The sequence below is a fragment of the Elephantulus edwardii genome, unplaced genomic scaffold (assembly GCF_000299155.1).
Source record: "Elephantulus edwardii isolate Elephantulus edwardi_28Jun2011 unplaced genomic scaffold, EleEdw1.0 scaffold00277, whole genome shotgun sequence".
NCBI classification, from domain to species: domain Eukaryota; kingdom Metazoa; phylum Chordata; class Mammalia; order Macroscelidea; family Macroscelididae; genus Elephantulus; species Elephantulus edwardii.
In genome coordinates this window covers 952,490-974,609 of record NW_006400027.1, presented here as the reverse complement: position 1 = coordinate 974,609, position 22,120 = coordinate 952,490, and the positions used below count along the sequence as shown (strand labels likewise).

Here is a 22,120-nt window from a genome sequence, read left to right as displayed (position 1 = left end):
AATGAATGGAATCCCAAAATCTCTGTAGATGTTCATTGAAATGAAAAATAAACAACCTAAATTAAAAAAAAAAAATCCTTGCCTCCAAGGAAAACTTGGTTTCACCCTCTCCAAGACAGACTTGTTTGTTTTCTTGGCAGTTCATGGTATGTGCAATGCTATTCTCCAGCACACAACTTAAAGGCATCAATTCTTCTTCTGTCATTCTTAGTCATTGTCCAGCTCTTTGATACATAGCTATTAACTGCAAAAACCTTGGCCTGTATCAGGCGCACTTTAGTCTCTAGACTGACCTCACTGCTCTTTAGCACTTTGGAAAGGTCCCTGACAGCGAATTTTCTCAGTGCTATTATAATCTTTTGATTTCCTGACTGCTGCTGCCAAGAGTGTTGATTGTGGAGTCAAGTAAGCTGGAGCTGTTAACAACGTCAATCTCTTCTCCATCCATCATGGTGCTGCCAATTGGCCCAGTGGTGAGAATATTTTTCTTCTTGATGTTAAGCTTCAATACATATTGAAGACTACAACCCTTGACCTTCTGCAGCAAACATCATATGTCCTCTTCAGTTCAGCCATCAAGGTTGTATTATCTGCATAATGCAAAGTTCAATAGGGCAGCAAACAACAAATGCTGCTGAGGATACGCAGGCACTGGAACTCTGATTCACTGCTAGTGGGAATATGAAATTGTATGACCAATGTAGAAAGTGGTCTGAGGTTTTCTCAAAAAGTAGGAGACAGAAATACGATTTGACTTAGCTGGCCCAATACTGGGAATATCTCCTAAAGAGACCAGAGCCGTGACTCAGGTAGATGTATGCACACCCATGTTTATTGCTACGTTATTCACAAAAGAGAAGAGATGGAAGCAGCTCACTGTCTATCAACAAATGAATAGATAGAAAAACTGGTACATACTCACAATGAAATATTAAGCAGCTCTGAAAAATAATGAACTTGTAGAACACTACATAACCTGGGTAAACCTGGAAGACATTAATGCTGTGTGAAATATCTTAGTCACAAAAAGACAAATACTGCATAACACTACTGTTATAAGTTAGAATTTACAGAGGGCCTGGGGGTGGATGGAGAACAGAAAAAGAGTGGATAGGTAATGGACATTGCACTGAAACAGATGAGGGGAAGGACTATCTGAAAAGAATGTATGATTTGGAATTAAAGGTTTGACAATTATGAGGTCTGTTACAAAGCGAACTGGGGAAGAAAAAAGTAAAGGGAAGAGGAGGGAAAGTACAACAATGAACCAATGAATGAAAGCTTAGCCTTTCTATCAACTTTCATTAAAATCACAATTTAACTTCCCCCTGAAAAAAACCAATATGAGACTTAAATTCTTTAAACTGATTTTATTATAGACTCACTATTTCAAGTTACATCTCATTGAATTATTTGTGCTTAATAAATACCAATTTTTACCTATTGATGGTAGTTCAAATATAAAAATGAATTTTATAACACAAACCTGCTATCTGGAAAATAAATATGAGAAGCAATACCAAGGTATGATTAACTCAGCACTCTGTAAGCCACGCTTAGCATCCACAGAGCATTTGTTGGCTGCAATGGAACACATTTTCTGAGGAAGAGTTAGCTGGTTGAACAGCCCACAGCATGTCAGACAAAGTTTCACGATCCTAGTCTCCAAGGAACACTCTGGCTGTACCTTTCCCAAGGCATACTTGTTTGTCATTGTGGCAGTCCATGAGATATTTAGCACGCTTCTCTAATAACACATTATTTTTATTCTGTCATCCTTATTCAATGACCAATTTTAAGATGCATAGCAAGTAATCAAAAAGATCATCATTTGAATCAGGTTCACCTTGGTCCTTAAACTGACATCTTTGCTCTTCAGCACTTTGGAAAGGCCTCTGATGGCAGACTTTCCAAGTGTAAAATGTCTTTTGATTTCCTGACTGCTGGTGCCAAGTGTGTTCACTGTGGATCCAAACAAGATCAAGCCGTGACAATTTCTATCTTTTCTCCATCCATCAGTATTTTGCCTGTCAGCCCAGTGGTCAGGATTTGGTTTTCTTGATGTTGAGCTGTAATCCATAGTCTTTGATCCTCTACAACAAGCCCTTCAAAACCTCCTCACTTGCAGCAAACAAACCTGCATCATCTGCCTACTGCAAGTTGTTGATGAGTCTGATCCTGATGCCACATTCTTCTCCATTTAGTCTAGCATCTTGAATGATTTGTTTTGCATATAGATTGAATAGGTATGCAGTAATGATACAGCCCTGGTGCACACCTTTCCTGATTTTAAATTGCACTGTGTCCCCTTGGTTTATTTGCACCACAGTTTCTTTGTCTGGGTATAGGTTTTGAATGAGCACAATAGAGGTTAAGATTCTCCACTTGTATTTTTGGAGACATATTTCAATCCATAGAAGAGCTTGCCAAACCTCAGATTTCTGACCTCCTTACTCCCTTTCCAATTCCTCTTGTCCCCCCCAGAGTTTTCTTAGAATTTACTTTCACAACAAGTCTTTTAACAAGGGCGCTATGGTGGCCTAGTGGCAAGAAGTCGCACTTCCAACTTCAGAATGTTGTTGTTGTTGTTGTTATGTGCCATCGAGTCACTTGTGACTCATAGTGACCCTACGTACAACAGCCCTAAACCCTGCTCTATCCTGTGCCAGTCGCACTGCCTCTGACACACTCATCCTGATTACCCCAGTCACTGAATCAATCCACCTCATAGAGGGTCTTCCCCTCTTGCACCATCCCTCCACCCTCCCAAGCATGATGTCCCTCTCCAAGGACCTGTCCCTCCTTACAACATGTCCAAAGTATGTCAGACAAAGCCCCAGAATCCTTGCCTCCAAGAAGCAGCCTGATTTAACCCTCTGCAGGATGAATCTGTTTTCCTAGCAGTCCATGGTACCCTCAATACTCTTCTCCAGCACCACAGCTCAAAGGCATCAATTCTCCTTCTATCCTCTCTAGTCATTGTCCAACTCTCTGATGTATAACAAAAGATTGCAAAGACCATAGCCTGCATCAGATGCACCTTAGTCTCCAGAGTGACACTATTGCTCTTCAGTACCCTGGAGACGTCCCTAACAGCAGAATTTCCCGTCGCAATATTTTTTTTTTTTATTTCCTGGCTATTGGTGCCAAGAGTGTTGACCATGGAGCCATGCAGACTAAAGTTGTTAACAACTTCAATCTCTTCATCATCCATACTGATGCTGCCAATTGGCCCAGTGGTGAGAATCTTTGTCTTCTTGACATTGAGCCTCAATCCATACTGAAGTCTGCAGTTCTTGACCCTCTGCAGCAACCGTTTCAAGTCCTCCTCAGTTTCAGCAAGCAGGGTTGTGTCATCTGCGTAATGCAGATTGTTAATAGATCTTCCACCAATTCTGAAGCCACACTTCTCCTCATAGAGTGCAGACTCTCGGATGATATGTTCTGCATACAAGTTGAAAAGGTGTGGAGATAGAACACATCCCTGGCGTACACAATTCCCAATTTTGAACCATGCAGTGTTCCCTTGCTCTGTTCTGACAATGGCCTCTTGTTCCAAGTATAGGTTTCTCTTTAGCACAATTGAATGTTCTGGGATTCCCATTCTTCTCAGAGCCAGCCACAGTTTGCTATGATCCACACAGTCAAACGCCTTTGCATAATCAATGAAACACAGACATTCTTCTGGTATTCCCCGCTTTCAGCTAAGATCTATCTAACATCAGCTACAATATCCCTAGTACCACGACTCCTTCTAAACCCAGCCTGGACTTGTGGCAGTTCTCTGCGGATGTGCTGTTCCAGTCATTTTTGGATAATCTTCAGCAGAATCTTGCTTGCATGTGAAATCAATGAGATTGTTCTACAGTTTCCACACTCTGTTGGGTCACCTTTCTTTGGAATGGGAACAACTTCCAATCAGCTGGCTAAGTGGTTGTTCTCCAGATTTCTTGACACAATTTGTTGAGCACGTCCAGGGCAGCATCTGTTAGCTGAAATATGTCAATTGGTATACCATCTATTCCTGGGGTCTTATGTTTTGCTATTTCCTTCAAAGCAGCTTGAACTTCTTCCTTCATCACCATAGACTGTTGTTCATATGTTGTTTCATGAAATTCTTACGTGTCTGCCAGTTCCTTTTGATACAGTGACTCAGTATATTCTTTCCATCATCTTTTAATACTTCCTAAATCATTTCATATTCTGTCTAAATCATCCTTGATTATAGTAACTCGAGGTTTGAATTTGTTCTTCAGTTCCTTGAACTTAAGAAATGCTGAGCGAGTTTGGCCCTTTTGACTTTCTGACTCCAGGTCCTTGCACATTTCATTGTAGTATTTTCCTTGCCATCCCATGCTGCCTTTTGGAATCTTCTATTCAGCTCTTTAGCATCTTGTATTCTTCCTTGTGCTTTGGCTTCTCTATGCTCCAGTGCAATCTTCAGAATAGGTGATTCAAATCCACCAGGTGCTTTGCAGGGGCAGGATGGGCAATCTCCTCCAATGCAATTTACTTTGAAAAATCTTCTGGAAGGTCAGACTGTACATAATCACAAGTAGTTTCCAGATCCTGCTGATTCTTAAGAAGTCACGGCTCTGTTGTGTGCCATGAGGCAATTCTAACTCAAAGCAACTCTGTAGTACTGCCCTGTGGGGTTTTCTACATGGAAATCTTCACAAGAGCAGGTTGTCATGTATTTTCCTTTAATAAAAGCAGAATGCCAGGTATTTTTGTGGAATGATTGGTGAGTTGAATCACAGACTCTTTGGTTGAACCACTGATTCTTTGAATCTCCCACACTTCTCTAAATCTCAACAACTCGAAGTGTGGACCACACACCAGCAACAACCGTATTTCCTGGAAGTTATTAGAAACACAGACCCTCAGGCCTCACTGCCGACACATTCGCTCACAATCTCATCTTGACAGGGATGCCCTGTGACTCTTGTGCACAGTAAAGTTTGTGTGTGGATTTGTGCTGCTAACCCAAAAGCGGAGGCTCTCGGGCAGTTTGAACCCACCACCAACTATCAGCGAGAACAATGGGAAGTCTCCTCCTATGTGATGTACAGCCTGCAACCCACTTGGAAATTCAGCCATGAGTGGGCTAGACTCAACAGCACTGAATTTTAAGAGTTCTAGGGGAAGGGACGTTGGCACTCTCTTCAGCCAGTACAGCTGGTAGGTTTGCTGAGCACAGCTGAGGTTAGGCATGGTTTGTGTGTCTGAGAGAATTCTCTATGGCCGGTCCATTTCATTGATTTTCTCTGGCACTTTTTTTAAAAAAAACTCATTGATTTTTGCTTCAGCTGGAGTCTTCCTCGTCAGCTCTCAGCGGGTAATTTCAACTCATTCTGATTCATTTCCTCATTGTGCTGGCATTTCTCCACTGAAAATTGGCACTGCAACTATCTGTGCTTGCTGCAAGCAGCGAGATATGACACAACCATGGAAAACTGCAAGAGGTCAAAGGGATATTACCCTCTGAAAAGCAGAGAGACCTGGATGCCTTCAGGAAGGGCAGCAAGTTTGAACTTGTGCCAAGCCTGGAAGCCAAAGGGTGCTTATTAAGTATAGAGCAGGTGACAAAATGACCGTATTTACCATAGCACTTTGAATCCAACTGAAAATTTCTACGTTAACTTGAGGAGGGTAGGTTATTCCCTACCAGTGATTAAGGGATAAGATAACATCAGCCACTCTGAAGTTCAGTCCAGAGAATTTATCTTCTGCCTTTGTGATCCTGCTCAGGCCAGGCCATTCTCTGGCACAGAGGGGCCCTTGTGTCCACTATGACACATCAGGACACGGGGAAAGAGCCAGTCTTCCATCCTCTGACACTAAACTCCTTCCTTCCTCCTCTCTTGTTATCTCTGTTTTGGGTTTTATTATTTCTTGACTGAAATTACATTATCCTAAGAGTAACAAGACCTCCTACCCCTGTGCTTTAAAAAGGCATTTGGGAGGTTGAAAGGAATGAAAGACTGGCTAGATAATTCACATATTTGAACAGGAGAGGGAAAGGTGAACCTGAATGAAAAGAGGATTATGAAAAGTTATTTATGCGTATTGCACTCAACAATCTTGATTAGGACACACACTATATAGATGGATCAAAGATTGAAGTTATCTATGGCTTCATCTTGCTTGGATCAACAATTAACACCACTGGTACCAGTAGTCAAGAAATGAAAAGACATAGCGTACCAGGAAAGTCTGCTCTCAGGGACCTTTCCAAACTATCAGACAGTAATGAAGTCAGCTTAAAGATGAAGGTGTGCTTGGTTCAAGCCATATTTTCAAACACCTGTTACACATGTCAGAGTTGGACACAATGTATAATAAGGATGACCGAAAAAAGATTAATGCCTTGAGTCATGGTGTTGAAGAGGAATGCTGAGTAAAAGAACAAATAGATAACCTCATAGAGAAAGTTCAACCAGAGTGGTCCTTGGAGGCAAGGATGGTGAAGCTTTGACACTTTTGGCATGTTGTTAAGAGAGGCAATTTTTTGGAAAAGGATATCATACTTGGAAAGGTAGAGAGTAAAGGAGAGAAAGGCTCCCAATGAGATGGATTGACACAGGTTGCAGCAATAGGATCAAGTAAGGATGGCACAGAGTTCAGATGTTTTTTTTAATGAGTCAGTTCAATAACATTTAACAACAACAACAACATAAATTAAATGGGAGTGTTATGGTTGTTGTGGGCCTTCAAGTCGCCTGCAAGTCATAATTCCCTATGTACAACAACCCTAAGCCCTGCTCTGTCCTGCGCCAATTTTATTGTCTCTGACACACCCACCCCAATTACCCCAGTCACTGAATCAATCCATCTCAGTGAGTGTCTTCCTCTTCTGTGCTGTCCCTCCATCCTCCCAGGCATGATATCTCCCTCCAAGGACTGGTCCCTCCTTGCAACATGCCCTAAATATGTCAGACGAAGATTCAGAATGCTTGCCTCCAAGGAGAAGCCTGGTTTAACCTTGTCCAGGATGAACCTGTTCATTCTCTTAGCAGTTTATGGTATATTCAGTACTCTTCTCCAATACCACAGCTCAAAGGCATCAATTCGCCTTCTATCGTCCCTAGTCATTGTCCAGCTTTCTGATGCATAGCAAGTGTTTGCAAAGACCATAGCCTGTATCAGGCACGCCTTAGTCTCCAGAATGACATCACTGCTCTTCAGTACATTAGAGAGGTCTCTGATAGCAGACTTTTCCAATGCAATACATCTTTTAATTTACTGGATGCTGGTGTCAATAGTGTTGATTGTGGAGCTAAGCAAACTAAAGTTGCTGACAATCTCAATCTCTTCACTATCCATCAGGATGCTGCCAATTGGCCCAGAGGTGAGAATTTTTGTTTTCTTGATATTGAGCTTCAATCCATATTGAAGGCTGTAGTCCGTGACCTTCTGCAGCAAGTACTTCAGGTCCTTCTCAGTTTCAGCAAGCAGGGTTGTGTCATCTGCATAGTACAGATTGTTGATGAGTCTTCCTCCAATCCTGATGGCACATTTTTCCTCATAAAGCCCAAGGAGAAACAGGAGTGGGGAAAGGAAAACATTAATAAACAGACAAGGTGGGTAAAGAGAATAGCAATATACAATGAAGGCTTGATTAGGCAACATAATAAAGTAACTATCAATTAATGGTAATTATTGCCTATGAATGATTGCCTGAGTAAAAAAGAACCTCTACCAATGAGATTTGTAAACTTCCAGTCAGATTTTTTTAAAAAAATCATTTTGTACCCTATATTCAGCAATCATTTAGCAAACATTCCTTTTCTTGGGGATAACAAATTAGTCCTTCTGGAGACAGAGATACATATTAAAAACCATTTTTTTAAAATGTGGTAATTGTATTGTTGTTAGGAGCTGCAGACTTAGTTCAGTCCCACAGAATGAAACATTGACAAATCCCACGCATGCCTCGTAATCTTTGCTGCCTTTGTCTCACCGATGCAGCCACACTGTCACCCCATCTTGTTAAGGATCTTTCTCTTTAATGATCCTTTCTCCAGTATTCCCTTGTCCAGGGATTGGTTCCTCCCAATCATGTCTAAAGTAAATGAGTATTCTCACTTTTATGAAGCATTCTGATTGTACTTCTTCTAAGGCAGATATTTCTTAAATCTGTGATGGAAGGTGGAGAGAAAGCGTATTTCAACAGTGGATATGTGGATGGAGAGAAGATGGAATAAAAATGGGGATTGGGACATTTTCTGATGGTTACAAGGAACCATCTGAACCTGGTCAGTTTTCTCATTTCAAACAATTCACTATGGTGGTTCTGTGGAAGCAGAGGAAAACATTCAGTCAGATTTCTAATTCAAGTCAAAGCCCATCGTCACTCACCTGTTTATGTGAATGTGCACATCTTTTACTTCTCCAGCCCTAGTTGATGTCTTTGTTGTGAGGTACCATTAGTAGACAATGACTCAAGCCTATGAACAACTGGTGTGAGCCTTGCCCTGTGCTGGGCCATCATCCTCATTCTCAGATCTCTGATATGTTCATGCCCATTGTTCAGTCACAGTCTATCCTGTGTAGGTAAGGAAATGAGAGATTAACTGAGGCAATGGGAGGGCAGCGAGGCATTTTGGAGTCTAGACACAGCTAGGGAGGACACCTCCCATCTTTCTCCTGCAGAGCAACTGATAGATTCCAACCTTGTGCTGGGTTGGCAGTACAATTCCTTATCATCACCACAACAAGCCACCATAGATACTGCTAGGGAGTTGAAGATTTCCGGAAGGATTATTTCTCACTCCAGGGAAACGGTGACCAGCAGTGTTCAGCCACTGAGCCTGTGAAGTTGGGGCAGGGAGCCACTTGGAGTTGGGGTCTGCCACATTGATGAGCACATCAGTAAGAAATTGTTCAACCATCTCTGAATCCAGAGTCACGAAGGTGGGACATGTCCTGAACATTCATTCTTGTATCTGTCAGCAGTCCTGGAATGAGTACAGATGATTAAGAGAACAAATAGTTTGGAGCTTAAGTACTCAAGGACTCTGTTGTGGCAGTTCCCTGGTGCCTCCTTTGATCAGTTTAGTGGAAGCAGGAGACAGGAGTTTACACTTGCAAATCATAAAAGCTGCTGCCCCAGAAAGGCCTGAGCTCCAGTCGGGGTGAAACGAGCCAGCAGGCTGCGGAGGTCATGAAGAGAAGTGAACCCAGAGCACGGAAAACTCAGAAATGACTTGTTACATCCCTCGTCATGGGTCTAATTTGTTTAAAATAAAATCCATCTGTTCATTTCACACTCTTTGTTCCACTTCCTTGCTGCAGTCCACAGTGGATTACTCGATTACTTAAAAAACTGCTGCACTTACCATATGCTAATAACTTATTTTGTGGTTAACTGAGTCAAAATACTCTGGAACATGTCCAACATTTATTTTCTTACACACTCTCTGTGCCTCTCTCAAGAATAAAACTTCTAGTGCTGTACATTGACCAGGAAAATTCTTTCAGTCACCTTCATAAACACACTGTTTACAAGCTCAGAAGGGATACAGGTAAGACAAAAAGCCACTCACTCTTTCTGCCACTCAGCTAGACCATCTTCTGATGCCTCCAACAAGCTGCAAACCCTCATTTGCCTCCCATGTGCCACACATTACCAGGGACTGTTTGGTTCAATTGATTCCATTTATGATCTCCGAATCTTAATTTCAAATGAAGCTTGTTCCTTCTCAGGAAAGAATTATCTTCTTTGCAATAAACCAGGGTCCCTGAGGCTCTCATTTGAAATGTATCAATTCCCTTAAGGTCTCCTAACCCATTAAAATATGTACAGTATTTCTGGTTAACTAATGGATCATTGGGAAAAAATGGGATTGCATGCAAGATATAATTTAGAGAAATACGCTTGGTGGTGTTGGCCAATTCGTTCATAGGAACATTTTGTGATTGAGAAAATATTTTAATTTTTTTGGCTTCGTTCTTTGCCAGACCATACAAACTAGCAAAGGTCATTATTTTTGATTTGTTGAACATAATTCTAGAAGACAGAACAGCAACAGAATTTATGATTTTGTCACTGCTGCTTTTTAAGAAATGATTGGCTGGCATTTGAACCCATTTGGGTTTGTACAATCTGTGGATATTACCATTTCTCCCTAGTTCAGTGTAAGTTATTGCTAGATGCTATTTTGCATTCACTCCTGCTACATTCTGAAGGGCTAAGCATTTCAGAAAGATATTAACGAAAATAGATACTAACATGGCGAGCAGTTTAAAACTGAGGAATGGCTGTTGAAAGATCCTAGCACTTGTGCCCATAGTAATTTTACATTTTTCATTATGGAAGTAATTTAAAAATTCCTCAGGGCTGAATTATAGCAAAACTTTATGTATCCTTATACTAAGCATAAACTAAGTCTTTTTCCCACTGGACACTGTTAATTTAAGTAGGAAATATTTTTAATTCTATCTCATTTATCATCTTATGAAAAATTACAAGCTTTACCAATTTTGTTTAACATAATTTCTTACTGAATATGCCTTGATTCAGAAGTTGATATGCATTTACTACCAGAGGTTAGACATAAATTAAAGATGCACTTTGTTTTGTTAAAAATTATTTTAACAATTCATGCCAAATTCCTGGGTGAATCTAAACTCTACATGGTCTTGAAACCATAAAAAATGTGCCCGTCAAGTTTTATTTTCATTTTAAGGTTGAGCAGTATGTAAAATGCAGTGCAATATCCCTTACCTAGTTGCTGTTCTTGAAGTTGTTGTTGTTAAGTGCCGTCAAGTCACAGGCGACTCATAGTCACCCTATGAAGGAAAGTCCTCAATGCTTGGGTGTCTCTCATCCTCCCTTCAGGTTCACAGGGTTTCCACAGGCAAGATATTATGGAAGTGGATGCCATTCCTCCTTCCAAGTTCTTGAAGTAGCGTATTAAATTCTCAGTGAAGCTCTTAGACTCATTCAAATCATAAGCGTGTCATTTGATGTATTATTATTCCAGTGGTAACTTTAGGGTTCATTTTTCAGCTACGCCTAGAAAGAAAGCCATGGCTATAAGACATAAAAAAGTAGTACAGAATCTGACTAAAAGTTCTTATGTCAAGAAGTGACAAGGAAAAGAACTGAGTTTCTCTTAGGGACTTACATTTTTCCATTAGGCTAACCCTTCTGGGAATTCTACCTGAAAGAAATGCAAAGAAAGAGCAAGAGGAAAGAGAAAATTACACCTTGTGCTTCTGCTGAGTCCGTGGGATCTGGGAGAGGCTGTGTACTTCTTCCGTCAGGGGCTGGCTTGGGCACAAGGCCCCAGAGCACTCACTGCTCAGGCGAGTTCAAGAACTTCAAGGATGGCCAAGGGAATAGGTGGCAATGGGACAAAACAAACTATTTGTTGGTCAACAAATATTGTCTTAGAGAAAGTGCAGCCAGAATCCCCCTTGGAGGCAAAGATATCAAAGTTTCATCTTACATACTCTGGGCATTTTGTTAGGAGGGGCTATTGCTTGGAGAGGGACATCATGCTTGGAAAGGAGGAAGGTCAGTGAAAGAGAAAGACCTTCAACGAGACAGAGTGGCACAGTGACTATGGCAGTGGGCTCAAATGTACCAAAGACGATGAGGATGGCACAGGATGAGATTAAGATCTGTTGTTCATGGCATCGCTATCAACCCTATTAGACTCAGCACCCAACAGCAACAACATGAAAGAGGAAGCCCTTCCCAGCAAGAGCCTTTCCAAAGGCAAGGACAAGAGGTCATTATCACCCAGAAGGAGAGGAGAACAAGGGAAATGCAAAGAGAAGAGTTGGAGAGGAGAGATCATTTACTGCTGAGGTCATTCAGCAGCAAGGTGGCACATCCCTGGTGCGAGAACGCTGTGGAGCAGCAACGGCTTGGAGTCTTACAACTACAGAAGCGGTCTCTAGTGACCCAGTGACCCAGTCTGCAACAAGTTGTATAGCTAACTCGAAGATCTCGCCTCTCTGGCAATTAGAATCCACCAGAAGGGCCTTGGGAGAATGATGGGCAGTTCTCAGTCATGCAATTCACAGTCTCAGAAACCCGGTGGAAGGCCAAGAGCCAGTTCACATTCAGTGGTAGTGAGTTGGTTGCTAGAGTTTGTCTTACCTTTGACCAGCAGATGTTGGGTATAGCCTGAAATGTGCAAAGTAAGCAATCTCTCAATGGCTACAAATATGTTCTTTTGGGCTATTTTTAAGGCAAATTAAATGTGTAAACACATGAGTTTGGCATCAGAGGTCTTTGGACTAACGGTTCTAGCCTGCTGTGAAAACAACATAGGGAACCATATAGAAGGGCTGGTTTTGGCTCACCTTTTCAATTTATGCACAGAACAGATCATAAGTGAGGCTGGGCTATATGAGAAGGAATGTGGCAGCAGGATTGGAAGAAGACTCATCAACAAACCACATTATGCACAGCCTTGCTTGCCGAAACAAAGGTGGGCCTCAGGTATTTGCACAGAAGTTCAAGGACTACAGCATTCAATATGGATTGAAGCTCAACACCAAGAAAACAAAGATTCTCATTACTCGGCCGATTGGCAGCATCATGATATATGGTGGGGAGATTGAGATTCTTTTTTTTTTTTTTTTTTTTTACCAACGGGTAGTCAATTTATTACAATAGTTGATTTAGGCATCCGCAATGGTCACTTCAACCTCTACTCCAGGCTCAATGCTGATGGAGGTGATCTGCTTGACAATCTCAGAAGGACCATGCAAGTCAATGAAACGCTTGTGGATCCTTATCTGGAAACAATCCCAGGTCTTGGAACCTGCCCACAAGGAGTATTCCTTTAGTGATTCTCGGAGTCTTGGTAGGCATCCTGACCGGTCCCTTCACCTTCAAGTTCTTCTCCTTTGCGCCTCTGATCAAGTCGGCACACACCTTCTCCAGGGATTTTACGTTGCGGCTGGTTAGGGTAATCCTAATCCGGTGAATGGCCACCTCCGGTTCCACAGGCGTCTTTCCGGTGTCCTTAAAAGCCATGGCTGCGGCGCGGCTTCCTGACCGACTTGTTCCCCGGAGAGAGCGAACAGGGGTGAGTCAGGAGCAGGAGCCAGAGAACACCGCACGCCCGCAGGAGCGACCACGTCTTCCTCAGAGAGCGAGATTGAGATTCTTAACAGCTTTAGTTTGCTTGGCTTCATAATCGATATTCTTACTCTCAATAGCCAGTAAATCAAAAGACAAATAGCAGTGGGAAAGTCAGCTGTCAGGGACCTCTCCAGAATACTGAAGAGCGATGATGTCATTCTGGATACTAAGGTGCACCTGATCCAGGCTATAGTCTTTGCAATTACTTGCTATGCATCAGAAAGATAGTCAATTCATAGAGATGATAGAAGAAGAATTGATGCCTTTGAGCTGTGATGATAGAGTATTGAATATACTTTGGACTTCCAGGAGAACAAACAGATTCGTCCTGGCGAGGGCAAAATGAGGCTGCAGCTTGGAGGCAAGGATTCTGAAGCTTTGTCTGACATACTTTGGACATGTTGCAAGAAGGGACCAGTCCTTGGAGAGGGACATCATGCTTGGGAGGGTGGAGGGACAGCTCAAGAGAGGAAGACCCTTGATGAGATAGATTGACTTGATGACTATGGTGATGGGTGTGTCAGAGGCAATGAGATTGGTGCAAGACAGAGCAAGGTTTAGAGCTGTTGTACATAGTGTCACTAGGAGTTGCAAGTGGCTTGACAGCACACAACAACAACATCAACAACATGTAATAATTGCCAGTTTGGAAGGAGGAAAAGAGAAACCACTGGTCCTTGCAAGCATGCCACGTGCAAGACTTTCTGCCAGTGGGAGCTGCCAGGAGTACGCTGCCTCGGTAGGACCTCCTGCAGTGCTCACAATTGCCTTCCCTGCAGCAGGCAAGGAAGCCAAAATTCCTCCCAGGCTTTTTCTGTAGAGTACTGTTGCCAACTTTAAGATATTTGTGACAATGCCCTTGGTCTCCATCACACCTTTCTCATCGTAGGTTTTGTTGTGAGTTGCATTTTGCCAGCTCTGCCTCATGATGACCCCATGAACAAGTCCTTTATGATCGTGGTCCGTTGTGGTGGCCACTATGTATTTTGGGTGCCTTCCAACTTACAGGGTTCATTCCTCCCCCAGTACTATGTCAGACTATGTTGTAATCCACAGAGTGTTTTTGTCTGTTTGTTTTTTATCTCACTCATTGCTGTTGAGTTGAGTCTGACTCATTGAGCCCCTATATCAGGTTTCTGAGGCTGTAAAACTGAACTTGCCCATCCTTCTGTGCAGCCACTGGTCGAGTTGAAAAGAGAGATGTGTGGCCTAGTTTTTGATAGTCAACATTTAAAAAAATATTCTTATTGTAGTAGAATATATAACAAAATATCATTTTAATAATTCCTTGTGGTTTTTTTTCTTGTAAAAAATTTCTTAGGCACAGCAAACATTTACCAAGTCAGTTTTATTCAGGCGTGCAGTCTATTGAAAACAATTGCCTTTGTTGTGTGTTTCTACCAGTCTCAAGTACACACTTGAGTGACTGCTCGTGCTCAGTGTGCTATGCTGCTCTACCAGTTGTTATGCACCATCTAGTCAGAACTGACTCATAGCTGACCCTCTGGTAGGTTTTTAGGGACAGTAAATGACATGGGAAGAGATAGTCCGCCTTTCTCCAGCAAGGTTGCTTGTGGATCAGGCTTTTAGGTGGGTATTGCAGCTCCTTACTACTAAGCCTTGAGAACTCCCTACTGTCACCACCTGCCACTTGTGAAAGTTAGAAATTTGTTTTGTAATTTATTATTGTAGTAAGTACTTATGGAATCAACTACTCATCTTTTGACTGTTCTTTGAGTATATAGTTCACTGAAATCAGTTGTTAGAATAATTTTGACAGCATGCAACATTATGCTTTTAAAGTATTACCATTATTAATTTTTGAAAAAAACTCCCCATCACAGAGGCTTAGTGTCAGTTGAAAGCGTTTCCTTGAGCTAATCTATAGAAGTATATCACTAGGTTTTTCTTCCTTGTCTTAGTCATAGAAGCTCCATTGAAGCCTGTACACCACGAATGAATCTGTTGCTATTTAAAATACAGGTTACACGGTTTCCACTATTATGGGAACATGCATGCTACCACAGTAAGGCAATCTGAGAGACCAATGTGGACTTCATACTTTCCCCAGGGATTTTCAAAGCTTACTACGTAGAACTGGAATCTCTGTAGGTAAGAGGTTCAAGGATAAAGACTTTGGTTTACCAGAAAGTGTTGTATTTCATGCATAATGAGGATTTTTATGATCCTAGCTCTAGACAATTTAAGATTAAAACACATTCAGGATCATCTAAATATGTCTTCAGCACAGTAACAAGTAACCCTGGCTGACATTTAGACTCTACAACTGGCAAGTAGAATAGAAAATTTGGGGCAACAATATTCATGGAACACTCTAAATGCTACCTGAGCTGAAACTCCATTGCTTATACTTAGAGAAGCAGCGATGGTTTGCTTATACCAATTCACAAATCCTTTAAGTTCTACGCAAAAGCTTGCTCATTTTCTCCTTAGAGGTGATGTTTTTCTTGGCCTATCTTCAAGATCCTCTAGCAAGATAATCTTACCAAGCAGAAAAACAAAGCATCCTACCATTATTTTTTTTATAAAGTAATGCTAGTTTTTATGAAGGTAAAGACACTACAAGATCAGCAAGTGCTAGGCGCTGTTGTGAGCTGCTGTTTAGTCAGCCTCCAACACATGGTGACCTCACATATTATGTTGTTACATGCCAACGAGTCTACCACGAGTCATAGCGACCCCGTGCACAGTATCTCTGAATCCTGTCTATCCTGAGCCATCTCAATGTCTCTGACAAATCTATCCCCGTTGCCCTAGTAAGTCTATCAAGCCATCTTATCCAGGGCCTTGAACTCCTGTGCTGTCTTTCCTCCTTTCCAAGCATGATGTCCTTTTCCAAGCACTGGTCCCTCCTGGAAACATGCCCAAAGTAAGTGATACAGAACTTCAAAATCCTTCCCTCCGAGGAGCACCTTGGCTTCGACCTCTCCAGAACCTGTTAGTTCCCTTGGCAACCTATGGTATAGAGTACAATTTCCCCATAGGCTTTCTTTTTACTATAGTAGTAAGAGAAGCATATTGCCAGGACTTTATCACACAGAGATTGTTCCTACTGTCAGCCTTTAGGTTAACAATCAAATGAAAACAACTCATCTCATTTAGGCTCCAAATGAGAGTACAAACCCTGAACCTGTTTCTGTTGAGTCAACTGTAGCAAACCACAACCCTACAGAGCAGAATAGAACTACCCCATTGAGTGTCTAAGGCTGTAATTTCTGGTAGCATAGTAATTATAATGCTCAGCTTCTCACTAGAAGGTTGGCAGCTCAAATACCAGCTATTGTGCAGAAGAAAGATGTGGTGGTCAATTTCTATAAAAATGTACAGCCATTAAAACTCTATGGGACATATTTATCCCATAACATAGTGTCTGGGCTATATGAAGACAAATGGAATCCAGAATGGGGAAAGACTTGCCAACAACCTACGTTATGCGGATGACACAACATCCTTATAGAGAGTAAAGAAGACGAAATATTTACTAAAGATCAAAGACTATAATCCCGGGTATGGATTACACTTCAACACCAAGAAAACCAGCAGCCTTGTAATGGGATCAATAAGCAATATAATGATATACTGAGAAAAGATCAAAATTATCAAAGATTTTATTTTATTGATTGAATCCCCAAGCAATACTAATACATATAGCAGTCAAGACATCAAAGGACGTATTTCATTGGGCAAAATCTGCTGTTAAGGATTTCTTTAAAGTGCTAAAGAGAAATAAATTTAAGGTATGCCTTACACAAGTCATGATGTTTTCAATTGCTTCAGTTGAACCACGAATAAGGAAGACTAAAGAAGAATGGATGCCTTTGAATTGTAGTGTTGGGAAGAATATTGTGTATATTATGAATGGCCAAAATGATAAACACATTTAACAAAAAAATCAGTAGTTCAAACCCACTAGCTACTCCACAGGAGAAAAAGAGCATACATATCTCGTCCTATACGGATTTGCAGCCTATGAAACCTGCCGTGGTGTTTTTTTATGTCTTTGGAAGCAGACATCATTTAGGAATGAGGCTCATGAGACTAGCTAGAAACTCTGCTGCTTTCTGGTGCATATTCTATTTGGTGCCCTTTTTGGCATGAACTCCAAGAATTTTGAGGCTTTCTCTAAGCCTCTTGTCTTAATGCAAGGAGTTCTGGTGGCATAGTTTGTGTGGTGGTGTACTTACAACATAAAAGCGTGTGTGTCTCCAGTGGTTGGAGTCCACTCCTGGCTCTGTGGGAGGAACATAGGCAATCTCTTCCTGTTAAGACTTGTAGCCTTGCCTGATGGAGGACCATTATAAGTTGGAATTGCATCTAAAGCAGTGAGTTGTAGAGTTTTCCCTCTGAACAAGAGGCATATGTGGTATCATTACAGCATCCCAAGCCCTACAGTTGATATATCCTTAAAGAGATAGCCTCAAGAAACAAATAATGGCAATGTACTGACTACTATTTCCATACTGGTCTTCTCAAATAAAGGAGCCCTGGTTATGTAACAGTTAAGAGGTCATAGCTAATATAAAGAGCGAAAGAACTTATGGTCTGCTTCTGTAATGATTACAACCAAGAAAATCCTATGGGGCAGTTCTATTCTCTTCCATGGGGTCAGGTCACAATGCATCCGAATTGTAGGCATCGGAACTGAATGAACAGCACTGAACAAGCACCTCTCAAAGAGCTTTTTTAGGGTGGTTGAGTGGACCTTGCTTGTTACTGCTTATTTCCCTGACCTTGCTTGTTACTGCTTATTTCCCTGCACTCTGGCTTTCTCTGTGCTGTTGTCTCTTCAGTTTGCCTTTGCAGGCAGTCTGCCCCACTTCCTTCCTGAGCAGCATTCAGGCAACTGTGACTGCGAAGTCTTGCAATTTATCTGTTTACACGCCTGTCGACTCCACTAGACTGTGAAATTCCCAAGCCCCAGGGATCCTGTCTTATTCATCTTTGTAGTCCCAGGACTTACCAGGCCTGGCACAGAGTAGGACTTTCATAAATGGAGCTAATTTTAAAAAAAAAAGGCTTGATGCAATGACTAGGGTTTTCTTTAATCAGATTATATTCCTTCACTTGTCTAGCCTTTCTAAATCTTTTAGGTGGGGCATGCATTATTTACATAATTTAAAAGATTTACATAAAGGCTAAGGTATTTTCTGTTGCTATGCAAACATTTTCATTGTAAAATTGAACTAATCTTTCCACCCCATCTTTCTTTCTAACACTTAAGGCAAAGGATAAACCAAGATTTCAAGCTTGTCATGCATGCCTTTCTATGTATATTATGGTAAAATATATCTAACAAAGCATCTATTCTTAGGACATTGTTTAAACACACAATTCAGTAACATTAATTGTGCTCATCATGTTGTTCAACCTATGTGGTTTTTTAAAATGTATTTGATTGCATTCAGCACAGGTTCCACCAGTTATCAGGAGTTGTCTTGCTTGGTGTCCGAAGGCCCAGAACCTGTTGCATCCGCTCAGCACCCTCTTCAGTTCTTGCTACCTCTTCTTCCCAATCTTCTTATTCCATCACTTAAACATTACTGGTTTAGCTCTACCTCCATAAATCAAAATTATGGAATGCTAATAATTCTTAGCAAGCAATTTAGGAGATATTTAAATCACTAATATCTATGTGATCCCCCTTTTGACTGTAATTTTCAGGGAAAGCACTACAAAGTGATATGTGGCAATAACAAATTCAGGAGGAAGGGAATATGAAATTCAGCGAGCAGCGTGAATGATTTGCTGTTAGCATGGGGCCCGATAACACTACAAAGCTATAAACTCTGTCGATCTAGATTGCCCAGTTAGGTGGCAGAGATGCAATTTGTCTTTTCTTAAGCCGCCTGCTGCTTGCTAGCTCCATCTCCTGTCACAGCCTATTAGCTCCCCAAGAAAATTGGTGGGAAATTGCCTGCAGATTGTAGGAAATTGCATCTCCAGGCCCTGGAAAAAATGTAGGATAGCACAACACTGACCATCCCAGAGCAGCTATTAATGCAGCAAAAACTGACCTTTGACTTGCCAGGAAACGACTTGACTATTTGCTGAATAAAGACTGTATTATATGTGGCTGAAGGAGGGCGCAAATGATTATCTTAGTGAGGCCCACAGCCAACCTGCTCTTGAAAGCTTAAATATTAGTTAGAGGGTTTCTCTCCCCCCTTTTGGTTTATTTGTTTGTTTTAAGTGGAGAAGGCTTGAGTGTTTCGACTCTGCAGGGAGCCCACGGTCCAGTTGGCTTGTTTTTGAAAGCACCTTTTCCCTGAGTTAAAAAGAAAAAAGCAAATTATCTCCAGGAAATGCTCAAGAACCTCTAAGGCAAAAGTCTAGAAAGTAAATCTTTTCGAAGATGTGATGAAGAAACAAAAGATGAGCACAGAGGAGCACGGCTTCGTTTCCCCTCCATTCTGTGTGTGTGCACCTGGGGTCTTTCCATTCCCCCCTATTCTGATTGCATTTTGCAGTTCCCTCTATTTCTACTCACTTCTGGATTCTTTTCTTTGTACACCATCCCCAGAAGTTCAGACATTGAGATAATTCAGTGTTCCACAGTGATACATGTTGTACATATTATAAGCATCATTAACTTTATGTTACAAAAAATATAAAGACCCTGACATGATATTTACAGGCTCTGCATTTCTATATAGAAGAACCAGAGTTACCGTTCACAAGTGGTATTTTTGGCGAGAGGATCGTGGGTGGGTAGGATGCCCTCACCTCCCGTGTATCCTGACATCGTGCCTTTGGGCCTCACTCCCTCCATTCCTCCATCACTCATTTTCATTGTCCTTGGGAACATCTCTGAAATGAGATAGAAGGACAAAGGTTGTCACTGCTATATGACAGTAAGATTTAGGCCCTGTTGTCAAGGAAAAGACCCACTCAGAGGGAAACATACCCTAGTAGTAGCCCCAAATTTATACACAATAAAAACCATTGCTGACTCATTCATCTTTTCATGATTTAAAAGAAAACTGCTCTATTTTGATAAACCACTTTTTCTTCCCTGTTAACTTGGGTCATCTACTTTACTGATGACACAGATTAACAAATATCTGATAGATATATTTCAGTTCTTTTGGCATCACCATTTTTCTCTAGGTCTGCTGCTTTTTTTACATTTGGTTCTTGTTTCTAGAGAGCAAAATACTGGACACTGTGTAGTATCAGGGCATTGAATTCAGATTAAGTATTTGTGAACTTATATATGCGCTCTAGCTTTGTGATTTTAGGTAATTTTTAAACCTTACAGGGCCTTGACTTAGCTCAAAAAATATATGTTCTCTAAGATTTCTTTCAGATTTAAAATTCTGTGAGAAGCTGGCAGAGTTGGTGGTCCTAAGGTAACCTCAGTCCCCCTGCTGCCTGTCTATTTTCTGTGTTTTGCTGGAGTGACTTTCCAGTGAGCATGGCTTCCTTTGGCTCAGAAATGTATTTTACAGGCTGTAAGCACCTAACAAAAAGGTAGCTGTTTTACCAATAATTTTACAACAAATAAGGGCATCTTGGTGGCACAGTGCTTAAGCACTTGGCTTCTAACCTCAAAGTCAGAGGTTTGAATCCACTAGCTGCTCAGAGGGAGAAAAATCTGCTTCTGTAATGATTGCTATGATTCTTGCTAGGTGCCGTTGAGTTGAGGGTGGACTCATAGCTACCCTGTGCACAACAGAGATGAACCCTGTCCTATCCTGTGCCATTCTCATTACCTTTGACATATGTGACCACATTGCTGCAGTCATGGCATCAATCCATCTTGTTGACGGTCTTCCTCTCTTTTGCGGACACTCTACATCTCTGAGTATGATATCCCTTTCCAATGAATAGCCTCTGCTAGCCTCCAACTACCACTCCAGGTACACTTTTCTCCAAGACATATCTGTTCATTCTTTTGGCAGTCCATGGGATATTCAGGATTCTTCTCCGTCACCACTACTCAAAGGCACAAATTCTTCTATCATCTTCCTTCATTGTCCAACTCCCAGATGCATAGCAAGTGATTTAAAAGATCATGGCTTGAACCAAGTGCACATTAACTTTCAAACTGGCATTACTTGGAGAAGTTTCTGACTGTTGTTGTTGTTATGTGCCATCAAGTCACCTGTGACTCATAGCAACCCTATGCACAACTGCCCTAAGTCCTGCTCTATCCAGTGCCAATTTTATTGTCTCTGACACACCTACACCAATTACCCTAGTCAGGTGGAATCAATCCACCTCATCAAAGGTCTTCCTCTCCTGTGCCGTCCCTCCATCCTCCCAAGCATGGCATCCCTCTCCCAAGACTGATTGATTCCACCTTGCAACATGTCCAAAGTATGTCAGACGAAGCTTCAGAATACTTACCTCCAAGGAGCAGCCTGGCTTCACCCTCTCCAGGGCAAACTTGTACATGATATATTCAATACTCTTCTCAAACACAGCTCAAAGGCATCAATTGTCATTGTCCAGCTTTCTGATGCATAGCAAGTAATTGCAAAGACCATGGCCTGGATCAGGTGCACCTAAATTTCCAGAACGACTTCTTTGCTCTTCAGTACTTTGGAGAGGTCTCTGACAGCAGACTTTCCCAATGGATGCTGGTACCAAGAGTGTTGATTGTAGAGCCAAGAAAACTTAAGCTGTTGACAATCTCAATCTCTTCACCATCTATCATGAAGCTGCCAATCGGTCCAGTCGTGAGAATCTTTGTTCTCTTGATGTTGAGCTTCAATAAATATTGAAGGCTGCAGTCCTTGAACTCATGCAGCAAGCGTTTCAGGTCCTCCTCGGTTTCAGCAAACAGGGTTGTATCATCTGCATAATGCAGGTTGTTGATGAGTTTGATTATTGATGAGATTGTTTCTGACTGTAGATGGGTAAGATGCTTGTCAGCCAGATATTGCTCTAAGTGGAACATTTAAATTAAGGTTGTTGTTGTTGTTGTTATGCGCCGTCGAGTCGTTTCCGACTCATAGCGACCCTATGCACAACAGCCCTAAACCCTGC

The 22,120-nt window shown here is 41.6% G+C and overlaps 1 protein-coding gene across 1 annotated transcript; it reads right to left on the bottom strand.

Annotated features, from left to right (window-relative positions):
- Positions 1 to 12,642: 12,642 nt before the first annotated feature.
- On the bottom strand, positions 12,643 to 13,000 carry LOC102861434 (40S ribosomal protein S20-like). The gene is made up of 2 exons (XM_006900207.1): positions 12,854 to 13,000; positions 12,643 to 12,759 (listed from the first exon to the last, which is right to left on the bottom strand). The coding sequence occupies exons 1-2, from the start codon at positions 12,998 to 13,000 to the stop codon at positions 12,643 to 12,645; spliced, it is 264 nt and encodes an 87-aa protein (XP_006900269.1).
- Positions 13,001 to 22,120: the final 9,120 nt, after the last annotated feature.